This window comes from Cajanus cajan, chromosome 3 (assembly GCF_000230855.2).
Source record: "Cajanus cajan strain Asha chromosome 3, NIPB_CcT2T_4, whole genome shotgun sequence".
In the NCBI taxonomy this organism is placed as follows: domain Eukaryota; kingdom Viridiplantae; phylum Streptophyta; class Magnoliopsida; order Fabales; family Fabaceae; genus Cajanus; species Cajanus cajan.
Window position 1 is genome coordinate 1908924 of NC_138519.1, and position 21913 is coordinate 1930836.

Sequence of the window (21913 nt, forward strand, 5' to 3'; positions counted from 1 at the left end):
TTTGACCGGATTGGTTATCTGTCGGTGTCGGTGGTAAATGTAAGTGTTATGTTAGAGTTACGTTTTCCGTTGTGGTGTTGGCGGAAACAATATTGTTCATATGGTTGGGTTTGTTTTTTGGGTAATTTGAAAATGTCATTTAGGATTTAGTAATTTTTTGTGTTTCATTTTTGACATGGCATACGGATGTTAAATTTGAATGATGAATCAGGTTTAATTTAAGTAATTTATTGTGTGAATATTGATTTTACTGTTTAATGAAATGAATAGATGAGTAATGTTTGTGAAAGCATAAAGTTGGAGTTGTCGGAGGAGTTGATTGGCAATATGTTGTTTGAAAGGCGTTTTTGAAATCTAAAATTCCCCTTCTTGGCTGAGGTTATCGTAGTGTGGTTTTTCAGGTGAGTTTTTGAACCGTTAAATTGTCATTTTCCGGCGAGGTGGTTCCGAATTCATTTATGATTCGGTTTTGTTAAAGTTAAAAATGTGTTTGTGGTAGGATGTGGTATGTGTTGGAAAAGTGAGTTTTGTTTGTAATCGGTGGTATTTTGTAACAAAGCAAGTGACGAGAGTTGTGTGTTATGTGTGTAGTGTGGATTTTGGTAAGTTGTTGTTTTGCGGTTTTTGTTTGTTTTAGAAGGATTGAAGTTCAATAATGGTTTTGAATTTTTTATAAGGAAATATTAACATTGATTGATTGTGAATGAAAAAAAAAATATATTTTGAACCATATTAGAAGATATGTTGTGTAATTGTGGTAGAACGTGTTGGTAGAATAAGGTTTACATTATTGTGTTACAGAATTAAGTATTGTAATAATGTTATATTACATTGAAAATATATTATTGTTGAGTACTGCAGAAGAAATTTTTATTTAGTGTTTTTTGATTATATATCAACGTTGTTAGATTTGTTAGTGGCATATTATTTGTTAAACGAGGCATAATGATGTGGAATAATGTGGATTGAGAGGCTAAAGTAATTTGTTTTGTTTGTAATGGTTGAAGGATGGAGGTACTGTGCGTGTGTTTGTGTGTGTTTGGTTTGAATTTGTTATGTTTAATATATTACGTGGTGTAGTCGCAGTGGATGAAATATAGAATAACAGTAACAGTCATGTTTTATTAAGATATTTGAGTTGCTAAGGTTGCAGAAAATAATAAAATTTTTGGATTGAAAAGCATATTGGTATGTCGATTGAAATAACGTTGATAAATTGATTGTGAATGATGTAAAATAACGTTAGATTGTTAAATAAGTGATGAAAAATAATAGTTACAATTTATTGTAGTGTGAGGGTTAGCAGTTAGTACACAAAATATGAAAACACGACAAAAAGCATAATAAACATGTGTTTTTATAATTTCATTCGTTAAAGAGTAATCCAATTTCGGTGCGTTAAAGAGTAATCCAATTTCGGTGTTTGACTACAGCGTTAATGAGTAATAAATGGTTACGAGTTAAGGTTATAAGATGAATAAGAATATGAATAGTAAAGTTGAATTGGAAGGTTAAATTGTATGTTTAGGAAAATGGTTTGCAATACCAAAGACTTTAGGCATTTTGGTTTCCTTAATATGCGGTTTACAATTGCAATTGAAAGACAATTAGTATAAATGTAACTTAAAACTCTAATAATGATATAAGTGATGTTTATAAGACAATATAAATGATAGTTAAATAGGCGTCAATATTGAACTTCAATAGTCATATTGATATATGTTTAGTTGATGAGATAATATTATAACCTGTTTGGTTTTACGTTTGAAAACTTGAACGTCATTTTGAAAAGCAACTATTAATTGCTTTCAGTGCGTTATAACGTGAAAATATTAGAAAACATGGATCACAAAAGTATTATCAAACACACACTTAATGTAAGTTTTTGAGACAAGTTAAATAAATAAATAACATAACCTTAATTGTTTATCTTTTGAACTTGAATAACTAAATTATCATCTGGGGTGAGAAGCTTCTGTAAAATCAACTTGTCTCCCGGTAGAAACCCTTGTTGTTTGAAGAACCTTGAGCATGTTGATGTTAAGTAGTACTCAAATGTAGATGCCATTTTCCTCTGTCTCTTTAGAATATGACAATTTTGATGGATATTGGTACAGTGAATCTTTAACAAACAACTTGTATAATTGTTAATTTCCCATGCCCGAACAAAAGTAAGAGGGATGTACTGAAATAATGTCAATGAAGAAAACATAAGTTATATTTTGTATCATTGTCTGTTTAATTAATTATAAATAATAATATAAGAAATTTAAATAAAAGTATTACTATTTGTTGGTTTCCCTTGGCTGCACTTGTTGTGAATTTGAAGGTCCATTCTTGTTCATGTGTTGGGAAATTTTGAATTGGTTCCAATGAGGCATCGTTGTCCAATCTGTATAACAGAATATTTTTACAAGTATAAGAAAAAAGAAATAAAATGGGAAAAATTGATAACATATATAATAGTGCAGGAATATGAAGATAACCTTTGTGGTTCTTGCTGTTCATTAACTCTGTTTGGTATATAAGGAATTTCATCCAATCTGTATAACAGAATATTTTTACAAGTATAAGAAATAAGAAATAAAATGGGAATAATTGATAACATATACAATAGTGCAGGAATATGAAGATAACCTTTGTGGTTCTTGCTGTTCATTAACTCTGTTTGGTATATAAGGAATTTCATCCAATCTGTATAGTAGAATATTTTTACAAGTATAAGAAATAAGAAATAAAATGGGAATAATTGATAACATATATAATAGTGCAGGAATATGAAGATAACCTTTATGGTTCTTGCTGTTCATTAACTCTGTTTGGTATATAAGGAATTTCATCGTCCATGGATGTGAAGATTCTAATGGCGAACCATTGTCTCCCTTTGTATTTGAACAGAATAGAATGCAAGTTTTGTAGTCCATAAAAATCATTCATTTTTCGGAATCCGGTTGTGAATATTCCAACCTGTCCTTTTCTAGTAATGTTGATGGGAAAACAGTTTCCACCCGGATCTGTGATGTAGTATTTGTTATACTTCAGGGTTTCCTTCCAGTGATGGTAAAAACGTCTGGGAATAATCAGTTGTCCCTAAATACCAAAAACAATTGTTAACATGCAAACATAATATAAGTAATTTTGTAAAGTTGAAACGTTTTATGGTTTAGGGTTTAGGGTTTATGGTTTACCTTTTTTGGCCAAAGTTCTGCTTTAAACTCAGAAATGTCGCATTCCTGGTTGAAGAGAAATATTTGTTGTCTTGTTTGTGCTGTGATAAAGAAAGAGATGAGTCATGGTTGAACGACATACAATAATGTTAACATAAAAGAATTTAGTAGAAGGAGAAAGTTGGAGGTACTATTACCGACGACAGCAACAGTGGAAGCCATGGTCAGAAGAGGATGGAGGAAGATTATAGTGGTGCAACAATGTCAATGAAAGGAATGGAGTATTGAAGAAAATGAGACATAGGTATGGGAACGAACAGGTTGCGTATGGAGTTGTATTTGTACGATAGATTGAGATTTGTGAAAACCTTAGGGAAGTTCAACGGTGTCATTGACTCATTATTGTTTTATTTGTTTATGTTATAAATTGAAATTTCTGGTTAAATTCAAATTAACATGATTGTTTTTTTTATATTTTATAATAATTATAAATATGAAGGAAAATTGAAATTTACAAGATGATAATAAGTAGTAATAATTAGTATGTTTAGGGATAAAATATTAAGTGCTAATCAGTAATTATTAATTAGTAATTAGCATAGTTTTAAAAATCACAATGGTCATTAAATTGGTTAAAGTACTAAATCAGTACCGGTAAGTTCGTAGTTGAATGGATGACTGAATTTTTAATTTGTCATTAAAAAATATTGATATAAAATATATTTTTAGTAATTAGTAATTAGTGATTAGTAATTAGTAATTAGTAATTAGTGATTAGTAATTAATAATTAGTGATTAGTAATTAGAAATTAGTAATTAGTGATTAGTAATTAGAAATTAGTAATTAGTAATTAGTGATTAGTGATTAGTAATTAGTAATTAGTAATTTAGTACTAAATATAAAATTAAGAAATATTAATAAAATAAATATTAAAAAGGGAAATGCTACTGTACCCATGAAAATTGAAGGGTTTTGGTACCTACAACTATGTGAACAAATAAATTTTAAAAATAAATTCTAAACAACATAAATTTTAAATTAAAAATTGTATAAGATGAATGAATAAAAAGATGAATTTAAAAAAAAGTGTTAAAAGATGAATTTTGATAACAAAATTTGTTTATGTGACAGAATTAAAAAATTAAAAACAAAAAGTTATAATAATACTAAAAAAATATTAAAATAATAAATAATAAATAATACAACTGAATATTTTAATTTATATTATAAAATCAAAAAATTAACACAAAAAAAAACTAAAACATATTAACAAAATATTAATATTAAACTATTTAATTATAATACATACTACATTAATATAAAAGTTAAAAAATTATAAAAATAAATAAAAATAAAAAAAAATAAAAAAATAAATGATTAAAAATATGAAATAAAAATAAAAACAAAAACAAGTAATTTATAATAAATAACTTTAAAAAGAAAAAAAAAATAAAAAGACGACTGTTCCGGTACCCTTACATTCACAGTGGGTACAAGAGGTACAACTCCCCAGAAACCAAATGGCCCACAAAGCAAACGGCCCACAAACGAAACGGCGCGACTGATAGGTGATGGGAACCGTTGCAGCATACGAAATAAGTAGTCATGTACAAGTCAAGTCCCCATTGATGACTGTTAGTATCCAATGAGTTTATATATATATGTAGAAACCGAAAGCCATAAAATCAGAACATTTGTAGCATCAGGATACAGCAATATACATACATATTTGAGAGTGAGATGGACTTATCTTCATTGCCATGTGAGTTAATATTGGAAATTATTGTTCGTTTGCCTGCCAAGTGTATTGCAAAATATAGATGCGTTTGTAAGAGTTGGCAGAGGTTATTGTCTGATCGGAACTTTTTGGAAGCAAATTATGCAGCAGTCGGTGCAGTAAGGAAGCCTTTATTCATTAATGAAATACTTCAACAGATATGTTTGGTTGATATCAGCAAACATCTAAATGATACTGGCATCGTGCGAACATTCAGAACAGATTTGCTTTGTCAGGAATTCAGATCCCATATCAAACCTGTTGGTGCATGCAAGGGTGTGGTGTTGGTTGAAGTTCTTTTTGGAGGTGAGTATAAGTTTTATGCTTGGAATCCCACAACAGGTTATTTGAGGAAATACAACAAGAGGCCACCGATTCAGTCAACTCCATTTGTGGATGAATATATTGTTAAGTTTTATGGTTTGGGGTATGCTCCAAATATAGGGCAGTATATTTACATTCAGATATCTAAAAACAAATATGATGGGATTGGCATAGTGGAAGGATATTCTTTGACAAATGATGAGTGGTTTACTATTCATACGAACATGGAATTATCATATATGGATACTGATGATACCATCAGGAATGGGTCCTTCGGTTTGTATTTTGGTGAACGTCTGCACTGGCTTGTGTTGTCCTATAATATTAACTCATATCAAATTTTAGCATACAAATTGTGTGATGGTCAATTTGAGACTGTTGGCCTACCTGGTGATGTTGATTTGTCAAGAGTTGAACTATGTTCGTTAGTTATACTTGATGAATCTCTAACATTTTGTGGGATTTTTGAGAATGCTGAAATACCGTTTTATGTTGTAAAAATATGGGCAATGAAGCAATATGGTGGTCAACGGAGTTGGAGTCATAATGTAACATTGCATATGTGTGATTGGGCTTCGGGATACATCTTACCAGTATGTTCTACAGATTACGGTATTGTTTACATAAACAACACCAGTGGAATGATACTTAGGTGGAACAACATTTATCGGGTTGTTGAGCATCAGATGATTGAAGTTATAGAGATTTATCACCGCATGGCTATTTATGAGGAAAGCCTTCTTTGGGTTTAAGTTGTTTTTATCATTAATTATGTATAATGTGTTTGTATCAGTAATTATGTATAAGATATTTGTATTAGTTTTTATTTTTAGGGTATTTGTATTAAGGATTATGTATAGGTTGTTACTTATATTTGTAATTTTATAGTAACTTTTGGATTTAGTATTGTTTTGTGATTTTTATAGAAAAAATGTTATTTATATTGTTATTCTGTAATGTTTTGTGATTATTATAGAAAAAATATGGATTTAGGTGTATCATGGCCGAAATTAGACTTCAATTCAACCTGAAATACAATTTGTGGTCTGTACTTTATGGTATGCTTTGCCGCCTCACCTACTGTGTCTTTGTTGTCGTCTACTCCATTTCCAAACAAGTGAAATTTGACGCATCATTTTCATCCTTATAATTAATGTTATACATTCGAGGCTGGTCTAAACACATGACACGTGGCTCGTGAAGCACATATTACTTTCTGTATTGTACACAGCACAGTAAAGCAACGTTGGAAAAAAATGACATTGATGAAAAATTAGCATAAGACGAGCAGTACAAAAAACAAAAGCATGCATGTCTAAAATTTAAAAATACTCATTCGATAAACAAAAAATATAAATTCAAACACAGACAATTATTTGACATTTAGTGTAACAATGGATAAAGATCTGTCATAACATGTATGAATGGAGGCTTAAAAATTGTCATACAACTTGACTTAGTAACAAAAAAACAGGTAAAAAGGTTGTGTGGAGTGGTGAATGAAATTACAGTAATGGTTACCTTGTTTGTGGGAAGTAAGTAATCGGAAAATAAATACAAAAAAATCAAAAAACTTGACGAGTTGGACTAATATAGTATATATATTTACATTAAAGTATTTTAATTGATATTTAACTTTTTTGAAAAAAAGAGTTGGTTTTTTTACAAATTAAATGATTTACGAATGTTAAATTAAAATGTTTTGGCAATATATTATTTAAGAAAATGAGTTAATTCGAAGCGCGGCGTCTCGTGGTTATTGAAACCAAAAGACGGACAAACCAAAAGACGGAGAGGCACTAGTTAGAAACGAAAAGACGGAGACAGTTACAATGAGAAGTTATTCGATTTAAAAGTAATAGTAAAAATTACTTTTAAAAGATTTAAAATTTACAAAGACATAAATAAATGTAAGTATATTTGGAGGACATCCTTTGAATTGAATTCATATCAAGTTTAGTCAATAGTAAATTTAAATTTCTTTTTCTTTCATATTATGTTTAATCAATTTTTTAAATGTCCATATTTAAAATATGTTTGTTTCTTATTTTGATTTTTATTTTGTAAGTTATAGATTTAAAATTTTAAAATTTTAAATATATATATAAGCAACCAGTGTTGGTGTTTTCCATTTTTGTTTCAGATTTGATGCTCGGCAGACGAAACCCCTGCTTCTGTTAGCCTTATCTATTCAAAATTCCCAGCATGGACCTTTCATCTTTCCCTTTTGACTTGGTTCTGGAAATCATTGTCCGGTTACCCTCCAAGTCAGTTGCTAAATTTAGATGTGTTAGTCGGCAGTGGTGTAGGCTTTTGTCTGATCCTATGTTCTTGCAAGCAAACTACATTTCTGGCGGTGTAATCAGGAAACCCATTTTCATAAATTCGCTTTATCGATTTCACAATTTGGGTGTATGTTCGATGGACATCACGAAACGTTTTGATGATATCGGCATTCAGCGGCGTATAAGGACAGACATGGTTGGAGAAGGTCTCATTTACGACCTGCAAGTATATGGAGTATGCAGGGGTCTGCTACTGGTGAAAGGGTTATTTCAAGGTAATATTTCTACCTATGTTTGGAACCCCACAACTGGAAATTTCCTCGGGGTTAACGAGAGGGCACTGACTGATTCAAGCCCAGTAGTAGACGGATATATTCGTAAGTTCTATGGTTTAGGGTTTGTTCCTATTGTAAAAGAGTATTTTTACATGGAGGTATATGATAACATATATGATGGCACAGGTATCATTGAGCGTTACTGTTTCATAAATGCTGAGTGGTCCAGCATTCATACGAATATATTGTGTAGGTATGTTGATCCTGATTTTACTGTATCAAATGGGTGGTTGGGTTTGTATTTTGGTGAAGCTTTATATTGGGTTGTTTTGTCTTATATTAGTCACTCGTTTGTTATTTTAGCATACCAATGTAGTAGTGGTGAAGCTGAAGAGATTGTTCTCCCCAGCGATTGTGATTTGGAAAGTATTGAAGTTTGTTCATTGGTTATACTACATGAACTTATGAGCTTTTGTGCAATATTTGACAATGTTGAAAGATCATCCTATTATGTTGTCAAAATATGGACAATGAAGGAAAATGGTGGTCTAGGTTACTGGAGTCAGTACGTAACATTGCACACGTCGCACTACGGTTCCGGATACATGTTACCGGTGTGTTCTACAGATTTTGGTGATGTTTACGTAAACAACACCAATGGAATGATGATTAGGAAGAATAACATTGATCGGATTCTTGAGCATAAGAATTTTGAAATTATTGAAGTTCCGCACTACATGTATATTTATGAAGAAACCCTTATGTGGTTATAGTTTCCTTATAATACATAGGTTATGTTTAAGGATGCATTAAGTTATGTTGTAATGTTTTAATTAATGGGTGTATTACTTTGTTTTGTATATTATTAAACATTAGTTGTCATTTGTTATGAGTTGAAGGTTTTGTATTGTAGTTATACCTTATAATTGCAGTCATTCAATGGCATAAATTAACCAACACTTTTGAACAAATGTATAGTTAAAGAATGAATGGTAAGTGGTAACAATGAAAAGCAACATACACAATTTCAATAATAAGTTATATGAAGATATGTAACACAATTTACAGAAAAATTAATTAAGACGGAATAAGTAAAATTATCAAATAAGTAATTAATACGTGGTATAAAATTAACCATTTATAAATATTGAAATGCGCATTGAAGGATACTTATGATGAAAATATTAACTATTTATATAAATTTAATAATTGAGAAAAAAAATTTATACGACTGAAATTACGTACATGCGTCCCATAAAAAATTGAAACATTTCAGAGGGTTTAAGTAATAAGTACCTATTCCGTAGTAGATCCACTGCCATGCGATTTTGTTGTAATCATAATAGTTGATAAGTGACACGCTCGACGCTCGAGGTTCATTGGTGATCATGACGCCTGCCAAACACTTAGCAAATACTACCTTACTTCTGTTACAACCATATGTATTGTTATAATATTAAATTAAAAAAATTTATATGCAAAAAAGTTTATGTTGGAAAATATTCATGATAGTATGTTTTTGATAATAATTTGTGATGAATGTTGTATTTATAAAATTGTTAATAATTTATATGATAATGTAAGAACAATTATAAAACCTTTAATTAGTATATACAATTCATATTACCTATTAGGGTTTGATGTTCAGGTGATAAGTAATGTGTAAAATATAAATGAACCGGGTGCCATGTCAAAGTTAACAAAGTTCAGTCCAAAAAGCAAAGGGTTAACATTGAAACACACATACACAAAATAAAAATAAAAAAAAAGATTAATAAAGTTAACACCAACAGTCCTTGTTACAAAGAGGAAATGGTGAATTCATGATGGACGACCTGAAATGTTAAAAAAATGTTAGATATTAGGGTCGCTTTTGAAATTGGTTGACATGAATAATTTATAAATCATATTGAATTGAAAATGGTTTGAAAAGAGGATTAGTAAAAGCTTACCGTAGGAATTCATAATTTGTGGTCAACGTACAGGTAAATCTTGTTTTCTCCAACAACTTTATCAAAGAATAGATAGTCACCTGTACCCAACTCCTCCTTCTTTACAAATTGATACCAACCAGGACCGAAAAAAATTTGATTTTTGTAACACAACAATGTCCACTTCATTTTTGTACCACTTGGAAGTACAACAATTTCAACAGTTTTAGGTCGATATTTGGCTCCAACAAACTCTTCCTTACGAATATTAGCGGGAATCGGCTAAAATATGGTAACATAATAAAGTTATTAAATACAAATTTTTGTAAAAAATATTTAATTTATAAACGGTCATTTACAACTTACCAGAGCTCCTTTTATATGACTTCTTTTTATGAAGGTTTCCCAACCTACAGTTTTGTTGTTGTCCCAGAGTGTTTGATACAGTTCAACTTCCTCAGGTGGCATTGGAGCAGAAGGGATATAAGTAAAAAAAAAATGTTTTTGACCAATATAACGGAAATGCGCCTTACAAGTTCCATGGGGACAAAATTTTTCTATACGATCTGCGATTCCATTAACCATAAACATTCTTTGGTTTCCATTATACATCATTTCCTCAATGTCTGTATCTATTATTTCGTTATCCCTATCATGCACAAAGACTTTCCGATTGTTTTCATCGCGAAAAAGTTCGTTGAAATAGGTGGGGAGTATAATCCACCTCTTCAAAATGCATATACATAATTAATTAAAAAATATTTGAAAACAATAATATAAATGTAACAACAGATAACAATAGTGATAATAATATTTACAAATACAAACCTGGACCTTCAGAAGTGTGAGACTAAATGATATATCATGCAAGTCCATTTTTGCCATGACTGGAGAAACATACAACACTGAAAGGCCAAAATATAGAAATTAATGTGGAAATGAAGGAAACAGTGTATATACAACTTTTTCCATAGTATAAATAGTATGTCTTTTATGATGAAAGTGTTTATGCAGATGAGTTGGTCTCCACAAATTGTACAGAACTGGGATCACATTTTCATAACATTGGAATGTGTGTTTACACTGCCCAATGCATGTGCTGTGATTGTATCAAAGATATGTCACAATATATTTAAAAATATTAATTGTTTGTCTAAATTTTACTAAATGTAATATGTATATATATATATATTATATCAATATATAATATGTTAATTAATTAATTATTTATATTAACATTATGACTTACTACACTTTAACTTTATTAAATTGCAAAATAAAGTTAGTTAACTTTAAAGAGTTTGGTTTAAAAAATGTGGACAAAAATGTATACCAAATCAAAAATACTGGTGACGATTTAGTTAGATGGAAACCGAATGTTGAGAATAATTAGTACATGGTTGTAGTTACTTAAATATATTCACTCTGGACTCATTTTTGTAATTATTTATTTACAATATTAAATTGTTGAAAAAAATGATCAAAACATGAAGGGATATCTTTTTTTATTAGAGTTGTGGTACACCCTTCGAAAAGTATCTGAAACATCGGCCGAACTTTAAAAAAACAATATTTTTTTTATAATTTAATTGTTAATTAAATATTGAATATAATAAATTATAATTAAAATTAATTTATTTAGGTATAGGCACGTAATTCCGAATACGTTTTCGGAGGTTGTCGAATTTTTCATAAAAAATGGAGGTCGATTCATGGTATATTATGTTATAAAATTAAATTTTTAATTTTATTATAAAATCATCATTTATTTAAATATTTGAAATTTTAAATTAATATTGTTATTTTCAGAGTCGTTCGAATTGTATGTTATAAATTTTTAACAAAATTTGTATATAAATTAATTATTTAATTTAATATATGTAATTTTAAAATAATATTGTAATTTTTGAATTCTTCGGAGGTTGCTTTTCGGAGGATCAAGAATTTTCGAAATAATGATCGACCGAATATAATTTAAATATTATCAATTTTAATAAATTCATTACAAAATAATTATTTTATAAAATATGTTATAATATTTATTTTTTTTATATAATTCTGAACACCATTCGGTGGATTCAGTGGGAACCTGGACCATTTTTGTTTTTTTGTATTCAGACTGATGATGATGGCCAAGATATGACAATCGTCATGATGATACTCAGAATATCTCTGCGTCTGTATTGAGCCGTGTGTATGTCGTGTCACAGTTGCATCTACTGCCAAGTCGTACCCAATTTAAAATTTAAAATTTAAAATTTAAATTTAAATAAATTAGGTATAAATAAAAAACTTAAATAAATTACAATAATTAATAAGAATTCCATAATTTAGGTGGAAGTCGAACAGATAAATAAAGATAACAAAGACGAACACATTAATATGACTTTTATACCGTCAACGAGACAATTTGGCAATTTGTTCTTTTAACATGACAACCTCCATTTGCAATTCAAGTTTATCATCAATAACTTTTTGTAGATCCTTCTGAACTTGTAACATGGTATAGTAGTTAAAGTCCTTAATTTTTTTTCCTTTGACCGCTAACAATTCTTGTATCAACGACAACGCCACATCTTCCTTTGCCTCTTCATCATTTAAAGCAAATTTGCCTAAACACCCAATTGCCTTGTCAGGGACTGTAACAACCAACGTTCCATAGAACCTTCGATATTCAACATGTTCAACATATTTAACCTCAGCTTTGGTGTACACAGGAAAACGAATATTAAGTATGCGACATATGTCGGTTAACATTTTCGTCATACTTTGCTGAATTACAAAATCATCCGGCGAAGTCTGTTCAAGAATGTCAGTTGATGTGGTTCCTGAAACTAACAAAGTGTATAAAATCATTACCAAGACACTCCAAATATAAACACATAAGTTGAACTATTAAAAACGTCACCTTCCGGTTTTCTAAAATTGTCACATTCAACGTTTGTTTGTGTTGGTATAGGCATAGAAGATGACTTCCTTTCAGAATGGCCACCACTGTTGCAGTATTCAATCCATGCTGATTCAGCCTCTTCGTATGTTGAATAAGACTTGTGCTTATTTCCTTTATAACCATTAACTTGTTGCTCGCATTCAACCCACGACAAATAAATTCCTGGTTGCCTACCTACAAAAACAACATATGCTTTGCGGGATGAATGTCGTTGGCTCATTGGTTGTTGTTTTTATGTTGAATATAGAAAATTCGATGAGGTTTTGTATTCCCGTGTAACTTCATCAGCCATTGTGAGCAAATTTATAATGTTTAGAATATATATATATATATATATATATATATATATATATATATATATATATATATATGCTAATAGAGAATAAAATTAATAAGAGAGAGAAAATATTTTATTTTCATTTAAAATTAAATTAAATTATTATAATATGATGTTTTACTATCATAAAATTTTCTTAATAGGAAGACCAAATCAAAATTCTACTTCAGGACAATTTTTAAGTTCCTTGCAATTTATGATAGAAATTAAATGTCATTCTGATACAATGTCATGTATGAATATGACATATTTAAAATTACATGTAATTTATTTTATTTTGTGAAAGAAATAACCATAACTAAAAAAATATACATATTTTATTTTCCATGAAAGTTGTCAATATAACAGGTATTACTCAATGTTGCATTTTCAAGTGTCTTAATATTGACAAAAATATGATTTAGAATTCATTTAAATGAATAAATGTTAAAATTATATTTTTATATCTATTAAATTGACAAATTAAAACTATTTTCAAAACCATATTATTACATGTCATTTTTTTGTAACTAATAGCATTGATGCGATGTCATCACTGAGAAAATAAAAACAAAATTACTTTTTGTTTGATGGACTAGTGAGTCTTAAGTCATTTGTTAATCCTCATGTAAGTCATAATCATGAACGGTGTACTAATCGTCATAATCACAGTCATGCTTCTTAATGCTGCCCTTATCGGGTTCGTTCAATTATTCTTCTACACGATGTGTCACTATACCCAACATTAAAGAAGATGACTTAAAATATAATACAACTTGCTTGCAAATGTGATTCATACTAGCTAGAATAGAGTGGGGATGAGTTTGGAATAAAGTGGAAGTTGAGAATTGATTGGGATGAGAAAAATGTAGATAGGGAGAATGGAAAAAAGATTGTACAAAGGAGGTAGAGATAATTTCTAAGAGGGAGAAGATAAAAATGGATAAAATTATGGATATATTGTCTAGTTATTATTTTATAAGAAAGTAATTATCAATAAGGGTAAAATCTGAAGTTATAGAACTTATAAGAAAATACTAACCTGGAAACTATGAATGGGAAAGCATAACATCAAAGGTACTAATGGCCTTCATCGATCAAAACACAATATGGAACCCAGTTAGAAGAATCATGTGCAACCCAGTTAGATACAATAATTGTGTGATTTGGTGATAGCGTTGAATGAAAATTTTGGTGAGATAAATAAAATACTATCTTACAAATCGTTGGATTGGGACTCATAATAGAGTAATAATGGATTTGGTTTATAATTTTTTTAAAAATTAAATACTTAACGACGGCTATTTGTGTGATTATTATTTTGAAAAAAAGTAACCACCGTAAAGAAAGTTACCACCAACATCAATAATAACTAGAGGGGTAGAGGCACGAAGTGCCTCTAATAATTATTCACTAATAAAATATTAGAAAATTGTGTATAAATATTTTAAAAAAATTAAAGATTTTTTTTACATCTAAGAGTATAATGGTCTATTAAAAAATGGAAACCAAAAAGCAGTTACATCTCCTGTATCCCTTTTATAATAGTTATAGGGGTATAATGGTCCAGTAAAAAGTGGAAACCAAAAAGCGGTTACAAATTTAAGATATCTCTATTTTCGAAATTCATTTTTTTCCTTTTAAATTATAAAAATTAATTTTTAAACTTATTATCTTCATACATTTAAAATTTTAAATTTATAATCATATTTGATTAAAATTTTGAATTTAAAATATGCATAATTTTGAATTTTGAATTTTATTTAATTTTTAATAGTTTTAAAATTACAAAAAATAATTTTTTAAAACTTATAAATATTTGGTCTCCACTTTCTTTTATCCAATTTTACCCCTTATTATTATTGATGTTGATGGTTACTTTCTTTCAAAATAATAACCGTAAGGTGGTTACTTTCTTTCAAAATAATAACCATACGGTGGTTACTTTCTATCAAAATAATAATCACACAAATAGTCGTCGTTAAGTATGTTATTTTTAAAAAAATTATAAACCAAATCCATTATGACTCTATTATAATTCCCAATCCAACGTTTTGTAACATAGTGTTTTTTTTCTCTCACCAAAATTTTCATTCAACGCTATCACCAAATCACAGAATTATCGTATCTAACTGGGTTGCACATGATTCTTCTGACAACATCACTCCCTATACTTTCAAGCAAGAAATAAAACATATTTCTTGTCCTAAAAAAAGTCAAAACACATTGTTGAAATTGACTTACCCGCTTGAATCCTGGTTCCATGACTCATTGCCAATGATATACATCAATGTCTTCCATATTGTGTTTTGATCGATGAAGGCCATTAGTACCTTTGATCTTATGCTTTCCCATTCATAGTTTCTAGGTTAGTATTCTCTTATAACTTCTATCTATAACTTATATAACTTAAGATTTGACCCTTATTGATGATTACTTTCTTTTAGTATTCTCATCCCCACTCTGTCCTGGTATGAATGACATTTGCAAGCAAGTTGTATTATATTTTAAGTCATCTTCTTTAATGTTGGATATAGTGACACATGGTGTAAAAGAATAATACTCTGACCCCAATAAAGACACCATTAAGAACAATGATTGTGGTTATGACAATTAGTACACCCTTGATGATCATGACTTACATGAGGATGAAGAAATGACTTAAGACTCACAAGTCCATCAAACAAAAATATGTTTTATTTTTTTTTACATCATCTACAATTACATATGGTAAAAATTAGAATAAAAGGAGTGTAATTTTATTTTTCTTTTCTCAATGATGACATCGCATCAATGCTATTAGTTACACAAAAATGACATGTAACATGTCTACAAGTTATTCGATTTCAAACTTTTAAAATTTACAAAGACTTAAATAAATTTAACTATATTTGGAGGACATCCTTTGCATTGAATTCATTTCAAGTTTAGTCAATAGTAAATTTAAATGTATTTTTCTTTCATTTTATGTTTAATCAATTTTTTAAATGTCCATATTTAAAATATGTTTGTTTCTTATTTTGATTTTTATTTTATAAGTTATAGATTTAATATTATAAAATTTTATTTGAAAACTTATTATTTTAATATATTTAAAAACTTAAATATATTTATAAATATCTAATATAATTTTAGTAGATATTATATATTAAAAAATGTTACAATTCAACCATGAAACATAAAATTTGATTTATGTTACCCAAATAATATATCACTATGTTTGATTGAACTTAAATGTGTATCTTAAATTTATTCTATTTTTTTCAATCAAATTGGGTTTACCTATTATATTGACAACTTTCATGCAAAATAAAATATCTGTATTTTTTAGGTTATGGTTATTTCTTTCATAAAATAAGATAAATTACATGAAATTTTAAATATCTCATATTGATACATGACATTGTATTATTTATTTTTGTATCTTTTTAAAGTCAAATAAATTATGGATGATGGGGTAAAATTGGATAAAAGAAAGTGGAGACCAAATATTTATAAGTTTTAATTTTTTTTAATTTAAAAACTATTAAGAATTAAATAATATTCAAAATTCTAAATTAGGCATATTTTAAATTTTAATTTTTAATAAAATATGATTATATATTTAAAATTTTAAATCTATTAAGATAATATGTTTTTCCGTGTATTCATTATGTTATTTAATGCAAAGGTTATTGTGTTTTCCCCTGTTTAAAGCGTATGTCTTACAATTACCCTTCTGTTTAACATTTAGTTTTAGTTGGTACTTGCTACGAACTCCGACTTAAAACATGGTTCAGGCTGTACCTCCAAGTTTTCAGATTCACCTTCATAATGGACAGGCAACGATGATACTGATTCTATTTTGCTTCAATTTGGTTGGTGAATATAATACATGATTATATTAATGGTTATAACTAATTGTGTTTATGTGCAGCATAAAGTGAAGATTCCAACATTTTTCTGCAAAAATTGGGGAAGTTTTTTGAAACAACAAGTCATGTTGGAGACAAATGGACGAAACGTGTTTGCCGTTGATATTCAGATTCAACACAGAAATGGCATGACCGATATGTATTTTGCAGATGGAATACACAATGTCATTAATTCTCTGCAAATGTGTGTGTCTAAATTGGCAAAGTTTGCATTTGACGGTTATGTCAAGTTTAACGTTGAAATCACTGATCCAACGACTATTACAAGTTGTATGCCATCAACTATGACTCAAAAATTAATTGTTTCTTGGGAAGTAAAGTTAACGAAAAGTATGGCACGGGGACGACGACCTTTGGTCTGTATATGTAATTCATTTTTGTTTCTTTACAGTTCGACTTTGTCCATGTTTAATTAAAATTAATGTTTTTGAATTAAGGGTATTCCAAAACACATTTGTGCCACGCAATTTGTTGGACCAAACCAGGACGTTGCAGTCTTCTATCCAGACGGAACACAACGTAGCTGGAAAATTTTATGGTACCCTAATGAACTCAAGTTCGGGAGTGGATGGTATCAGTTTTGCCGACATTTTCAGTTAGGTGGAAACGATGTTGTTAGATTTCACAAGGTCATCGATAAACAAGTTATTTACGTGTGTCTGAAAAAAGTTTAAGTCAGGTAATTGTTAATATATTTTCAATAATTTGCTATCCATTACATAATTAAAATTAAAATTTATAATTACTTATACAAATATTTAATTATTACTTGCAGATTAGACGGTGTTAAAGAAATGGGTCAACGAAATGGATGAAAAGTTTTGGTCTCCTGCCAAATGCTCCACTTTGAGTTCATCCTCAACATTATAAGTAGGGTTTTTTTTGTCAACAATACTGTTGTTCGACGACTTATGTAATGTTTTGTATTTTCCAAGTTGACCACTCACATTGCCTTATTTAATTATTTATATGTTCAACATTTACTAATATGTTAATTATAAATATTCATTATTTGACGTTACAAAAATATTTTGTAAAAAAATTTATGGTCAAAATTTTTTGTTAATGAAATTCTAATGTAAAATAACTTAAATATAACAAAATTTATAATTATAAACCTTTCCGTTTGGTTTTTCAATTACTACATCACACTTTATGGTTAGCCTTAATTTAACAAATTACTGCCATAAAATACTGATTTTGATATTAATGATTGAATATTATAATACTATATTCATCATACAAGCTGAACTATTTAAAATTTTGCTCATCACACATCCTGCTAAACACACTCCGAATCATATAAATTCATATTAAAATCCTTAATTTGTGTTAAGTAACATATTGTCACTATGTTATAAAAACAAATTAAAATTGTGAATCCTCCGAAATCCATTGGAAATGTTTAAAAGCAATATTTAAGTATAAATTAATATATGTCTAATGTCTATGACAATCGTCATTATTACAAGTCGGCTTAACAGTACTATACACACCGGAAATTGGAAACTTGGATTTCGAACAATGATGACAACTACTGTAAACCCTGCAAGCTACAAACCCTAAACCACCTACTGACAACTAAGAACAACCATCAACTTACGTCCAATCAACACCAGTATTAAATACATCTACCTGTTTACATAACATTTTTTTTTCTCTTAATAAAATGCAATAAAAAACCCTACAAAACCTATACAGCAAACTACCATTGTTTAACAAATATCAATTCATCCCTTACCCTGCGTTGCACCACCATGGTCCTCCAAAAATTTTGACAGTTGACATTTTAGTACATTTCATTGTATGAATAACAAATAACAAATATCAACATCGTTACAAATTTTGTACAACATTTTTTTCAATATTTTCATGAATTAAAAATAAATCAAAAAAATGTTATTTAAGTCCGTCATATTTGGACAGTATCCGTTTTTTCCGTTTTGGGTCAAAAAAATATCCAACATTTTCACCAAGATGGTATCTCATGGAAAGAAAAGGAAAGCGCCGGCCAAGACTTCACCGCCACCGACGAGGAGGACATACACTCGGAACAAGAAGGCAGCCAAGGTGAAACAAGTGATCGAGATATCTTCTAGGTTTGATATGTTACAATTCATTATTTTGTTGTTTTATAATAGGTAACTTTATTTTTGTTCAAACTATTTGTGCATTCAGATAATGACTTAATGTTTGTTATCATATTACATCAGCTACATGGAGAGTATTCCTCATCCTTCTATCAACGATGAAAACATGGATAGAAAGCATGGCCTGGTATCATTAATAAAGCTTCACATGAAACTCAATGACCGTAATGTATGTTTCGGAATTTCAATTTTAATGCTTGCTATATTCCATTTCATTTCTTATAGGATGCTTTGGAGGACAAAGTGGCCCGTTTAGAGTCATCAATCGAAATGATTATTAAAGGTTTGGAGAACTTAACTAATTTGGTTAGTAGTCAAACTTCACTGATGACTCCTTCAAATTCACCATGTACTCTTTCAACAATAAACAAACACACAAATAGTGAGGAACGTGTGGCACAGTTTGTTTCGCCTGATCATGTTTCCGACCAAGAAAAAAAAGAACACATTGTTGGTACTGCAAGAGCTGCTGTTAAAAATCCCGATTCTTTAAAAAAAAGGTTGTTTTCACATACAATAGCAGGAAACAAATGGGGATGCTTGGCAGACATGGAGCCACTACATAATGCTAAGTATGATGGGATGCAAACAAGTATCGAAATACCCACCGTAAGGCATCGTGTGTTGTGTCTTTATTATTTACAAAAATTACATATTAATAATACCTAACTATTTTCATTATCATTAAATGCAGTGGATACCAATGTTATTTAGGCCACCTATGACGATGATTTTGGACCAGGTTCATGCCATGGTTGCAGCGTATATATTTGGCTCAAATAAAGATGACTCCATCAATGCGTAACTAATCTTCTAGTATATTATTGTAACCCTAAACATGGGACCACCACAATCATTAACAATGAAGTATTTCCTATAATATTTTTCAGCAAAGAAGTCCTAATAACTACGTCGACTAACATGCTCGGGGATAGGAAGACTCTCAAATCATTGTTACCAAAAGGACTAGTGGATCAAGAGGTACGTTACATTAGATGTGTCATTGTGTCATTGTGATCTTAGTGATTTTAGCTGTGTTAACTAATATTTCTTAGTTTATTAATGTATACATAATTTTGTATACAAAATATATTTGCCATTAGGTCATTAATCTTGTTGCTTCCATGTTGACCCATGAAGAACGTTCCAATTCGAACAGAAATGGGTTTTGGTATTTTCCTACAACTGTCGCGGTAAAGTCAAATGTGAAGCGAAACTTTATTTATATACAAAGTCAAAACCCTAAACCCTAAACCCTAATTTATCAATATTTATGTTATAGCAATATGCGTTGGCTTGGAGTTCTCCACCTGAAACTATTATCGACTACTACCACGGAGATTACATGGGAAACATTGATGAATTAACAAAGGTTTTTATTCTAACTTTGCATAAAAGCATAATTATATTTTGTTAAAAGTGTTTTAGGTATTGAAATAATGAGTAACTAACATATGAATAGATTTATGTTCCTATTAATGATTTGAACTTGCATTGGTTTCTGCTTGTGGTGGATCTACGAGACAAAACACTAGTTCTGTTGGATTCGCTACCTCACCCTGCCAGGAACCCCATGAGAAAAATGTCTGTTAAGAAAATGGTATGTCATGTAATCTCTTATGCCACGAACAGTACTGAACATAAATAAAACAATATTCGTACTTATCAGATTAATATTTTAGGCATTATTTTTGGAAGAGATGTTTTTGCATGACTCGTTTAACCAATTCGAGGCATCAACCAAACCTAGAATTTCAGAATTTTCCATCAAGGTTCCACATGATATTGGGAAACAAAATCCTGATTCGTAAGCAAGTCTCCTATATCAAATATTCTACTTTGTACATATGCCTAATACTAAATACAATTTACTTATTTATTAACTTATAATTTGACATTCTTTGTGAAACTAACAGAAATGACTGTGGCGTATGGGTTTGTGACTGGATGATGACGAGTGGATCCATAAACGATTACAACATCAAGGTAACCAATTCGTTATCCTTAAAATCATTAATTATGTTATTATATGCATCTTTCACATAACCTTTTATGTAATATTATTTCAATATGATGTGTACACTCATTATAATTATAGGTTGACAATGCAACGAGGATGAAGATAGCCCTTCATTTGGTTCTGACTTCATATAACACCAAAAAAGATGAGGTCCTTAACTATGCTGCCAAAAACTGGAAGCATCTACAACAAAAGAACACACAACTTGTTGGTTAAGTTGGCAAAATATGCAACAACAAACAATGGTTAACTCTGTCTCAGTTTATATTATATGATTTTTGTTTGTAATTAATATATTTGGATGTTGCGTTGGGCTTTTGGCAAAATATGCAACAACAATGGTTAACTGTGTCCCATTAATATTTATCAATCATTGTTAGATAGTCTCTAAACTTTTTTTAGTTTTCAATAACTCATTTTTTTCATGAACTTCTTCGTTAAAATTGCATACCAAAATTAAATATTTTAAATTTTGTAATATATAATGTTAAAAAATTATATTAATATATCAAAATTATATGACTTTCAATAATTATTTTTCATTCGCAATTTAAAATGAAATATTGTATTATTTGTTTATTTATCAATAACTATTATTTGTATGACTACTGTAATTTATCATTTTTTCCATAATAATTTTTTTTTAATATAATACAATTACAAAATGCCTTCTTCCCGCTACTTATAAACTTACAAATACCAATTGATAATATGTTTAGTACATCATGTTAAACATTAAAATACATATATAATAATAAACCCTAAACATTAAATTACATTCAATTTAGGTTGACAGCAGTGTC

At 29.3% G+C, this 21913-nt stretch overlaps 2 protein-coding genes across 2 annotated transcripts; both read left to right on the plus strand.

The window, feature by feature from the left end:
• The first annotated feature begins 4908 nt into the window (after positions 1-4908).
• On the plus strand, positions 4909-6021 carry LOC109806301 (putative F-box protein At3g20705). Its single transcript, XM_020368670.2, has one exon. The coding sequence runs from the start codon at positions 4909-4911 to the stop codon at positions 6019-6021; it is 1113 nt and encodes a 370-aa protein (XP_020224259.2).
• A 1453-nt stretch (positions 6022-7474) lies between these two features.
• LOC145955947 (F-box/kelch-repeat protein At3g06240-like) lies at positions 7475-8602 on the plus strand. Its single transcript, XM_083071494.1, has one exon. The coding sequence runs from the start codon at positions 7475-7477 to the stop codon at positions 8600-8602; it is 1128 nt and encodes a 375-aa protein (XP_082927620.1).
• The last annotated feature ends 13311 nt before the right edge of the window (positions 8603-21913 follow it).

Coding starts and splice junctions, on each gene's coding strand:
- LOC109806301 (XM_020368670.2), top strand. CDS start 4,909: ATGGACTTATCTTCATTGCCATGTGAGTTAATATTGGAAATTATTGTT.
- LOC145955947 (XM_083071494.1), top strand. CDS start 7,475: ATGGACCTTTCATCTTTCCCTTTTGACTTGGTTCTGGAAATCATTGTC.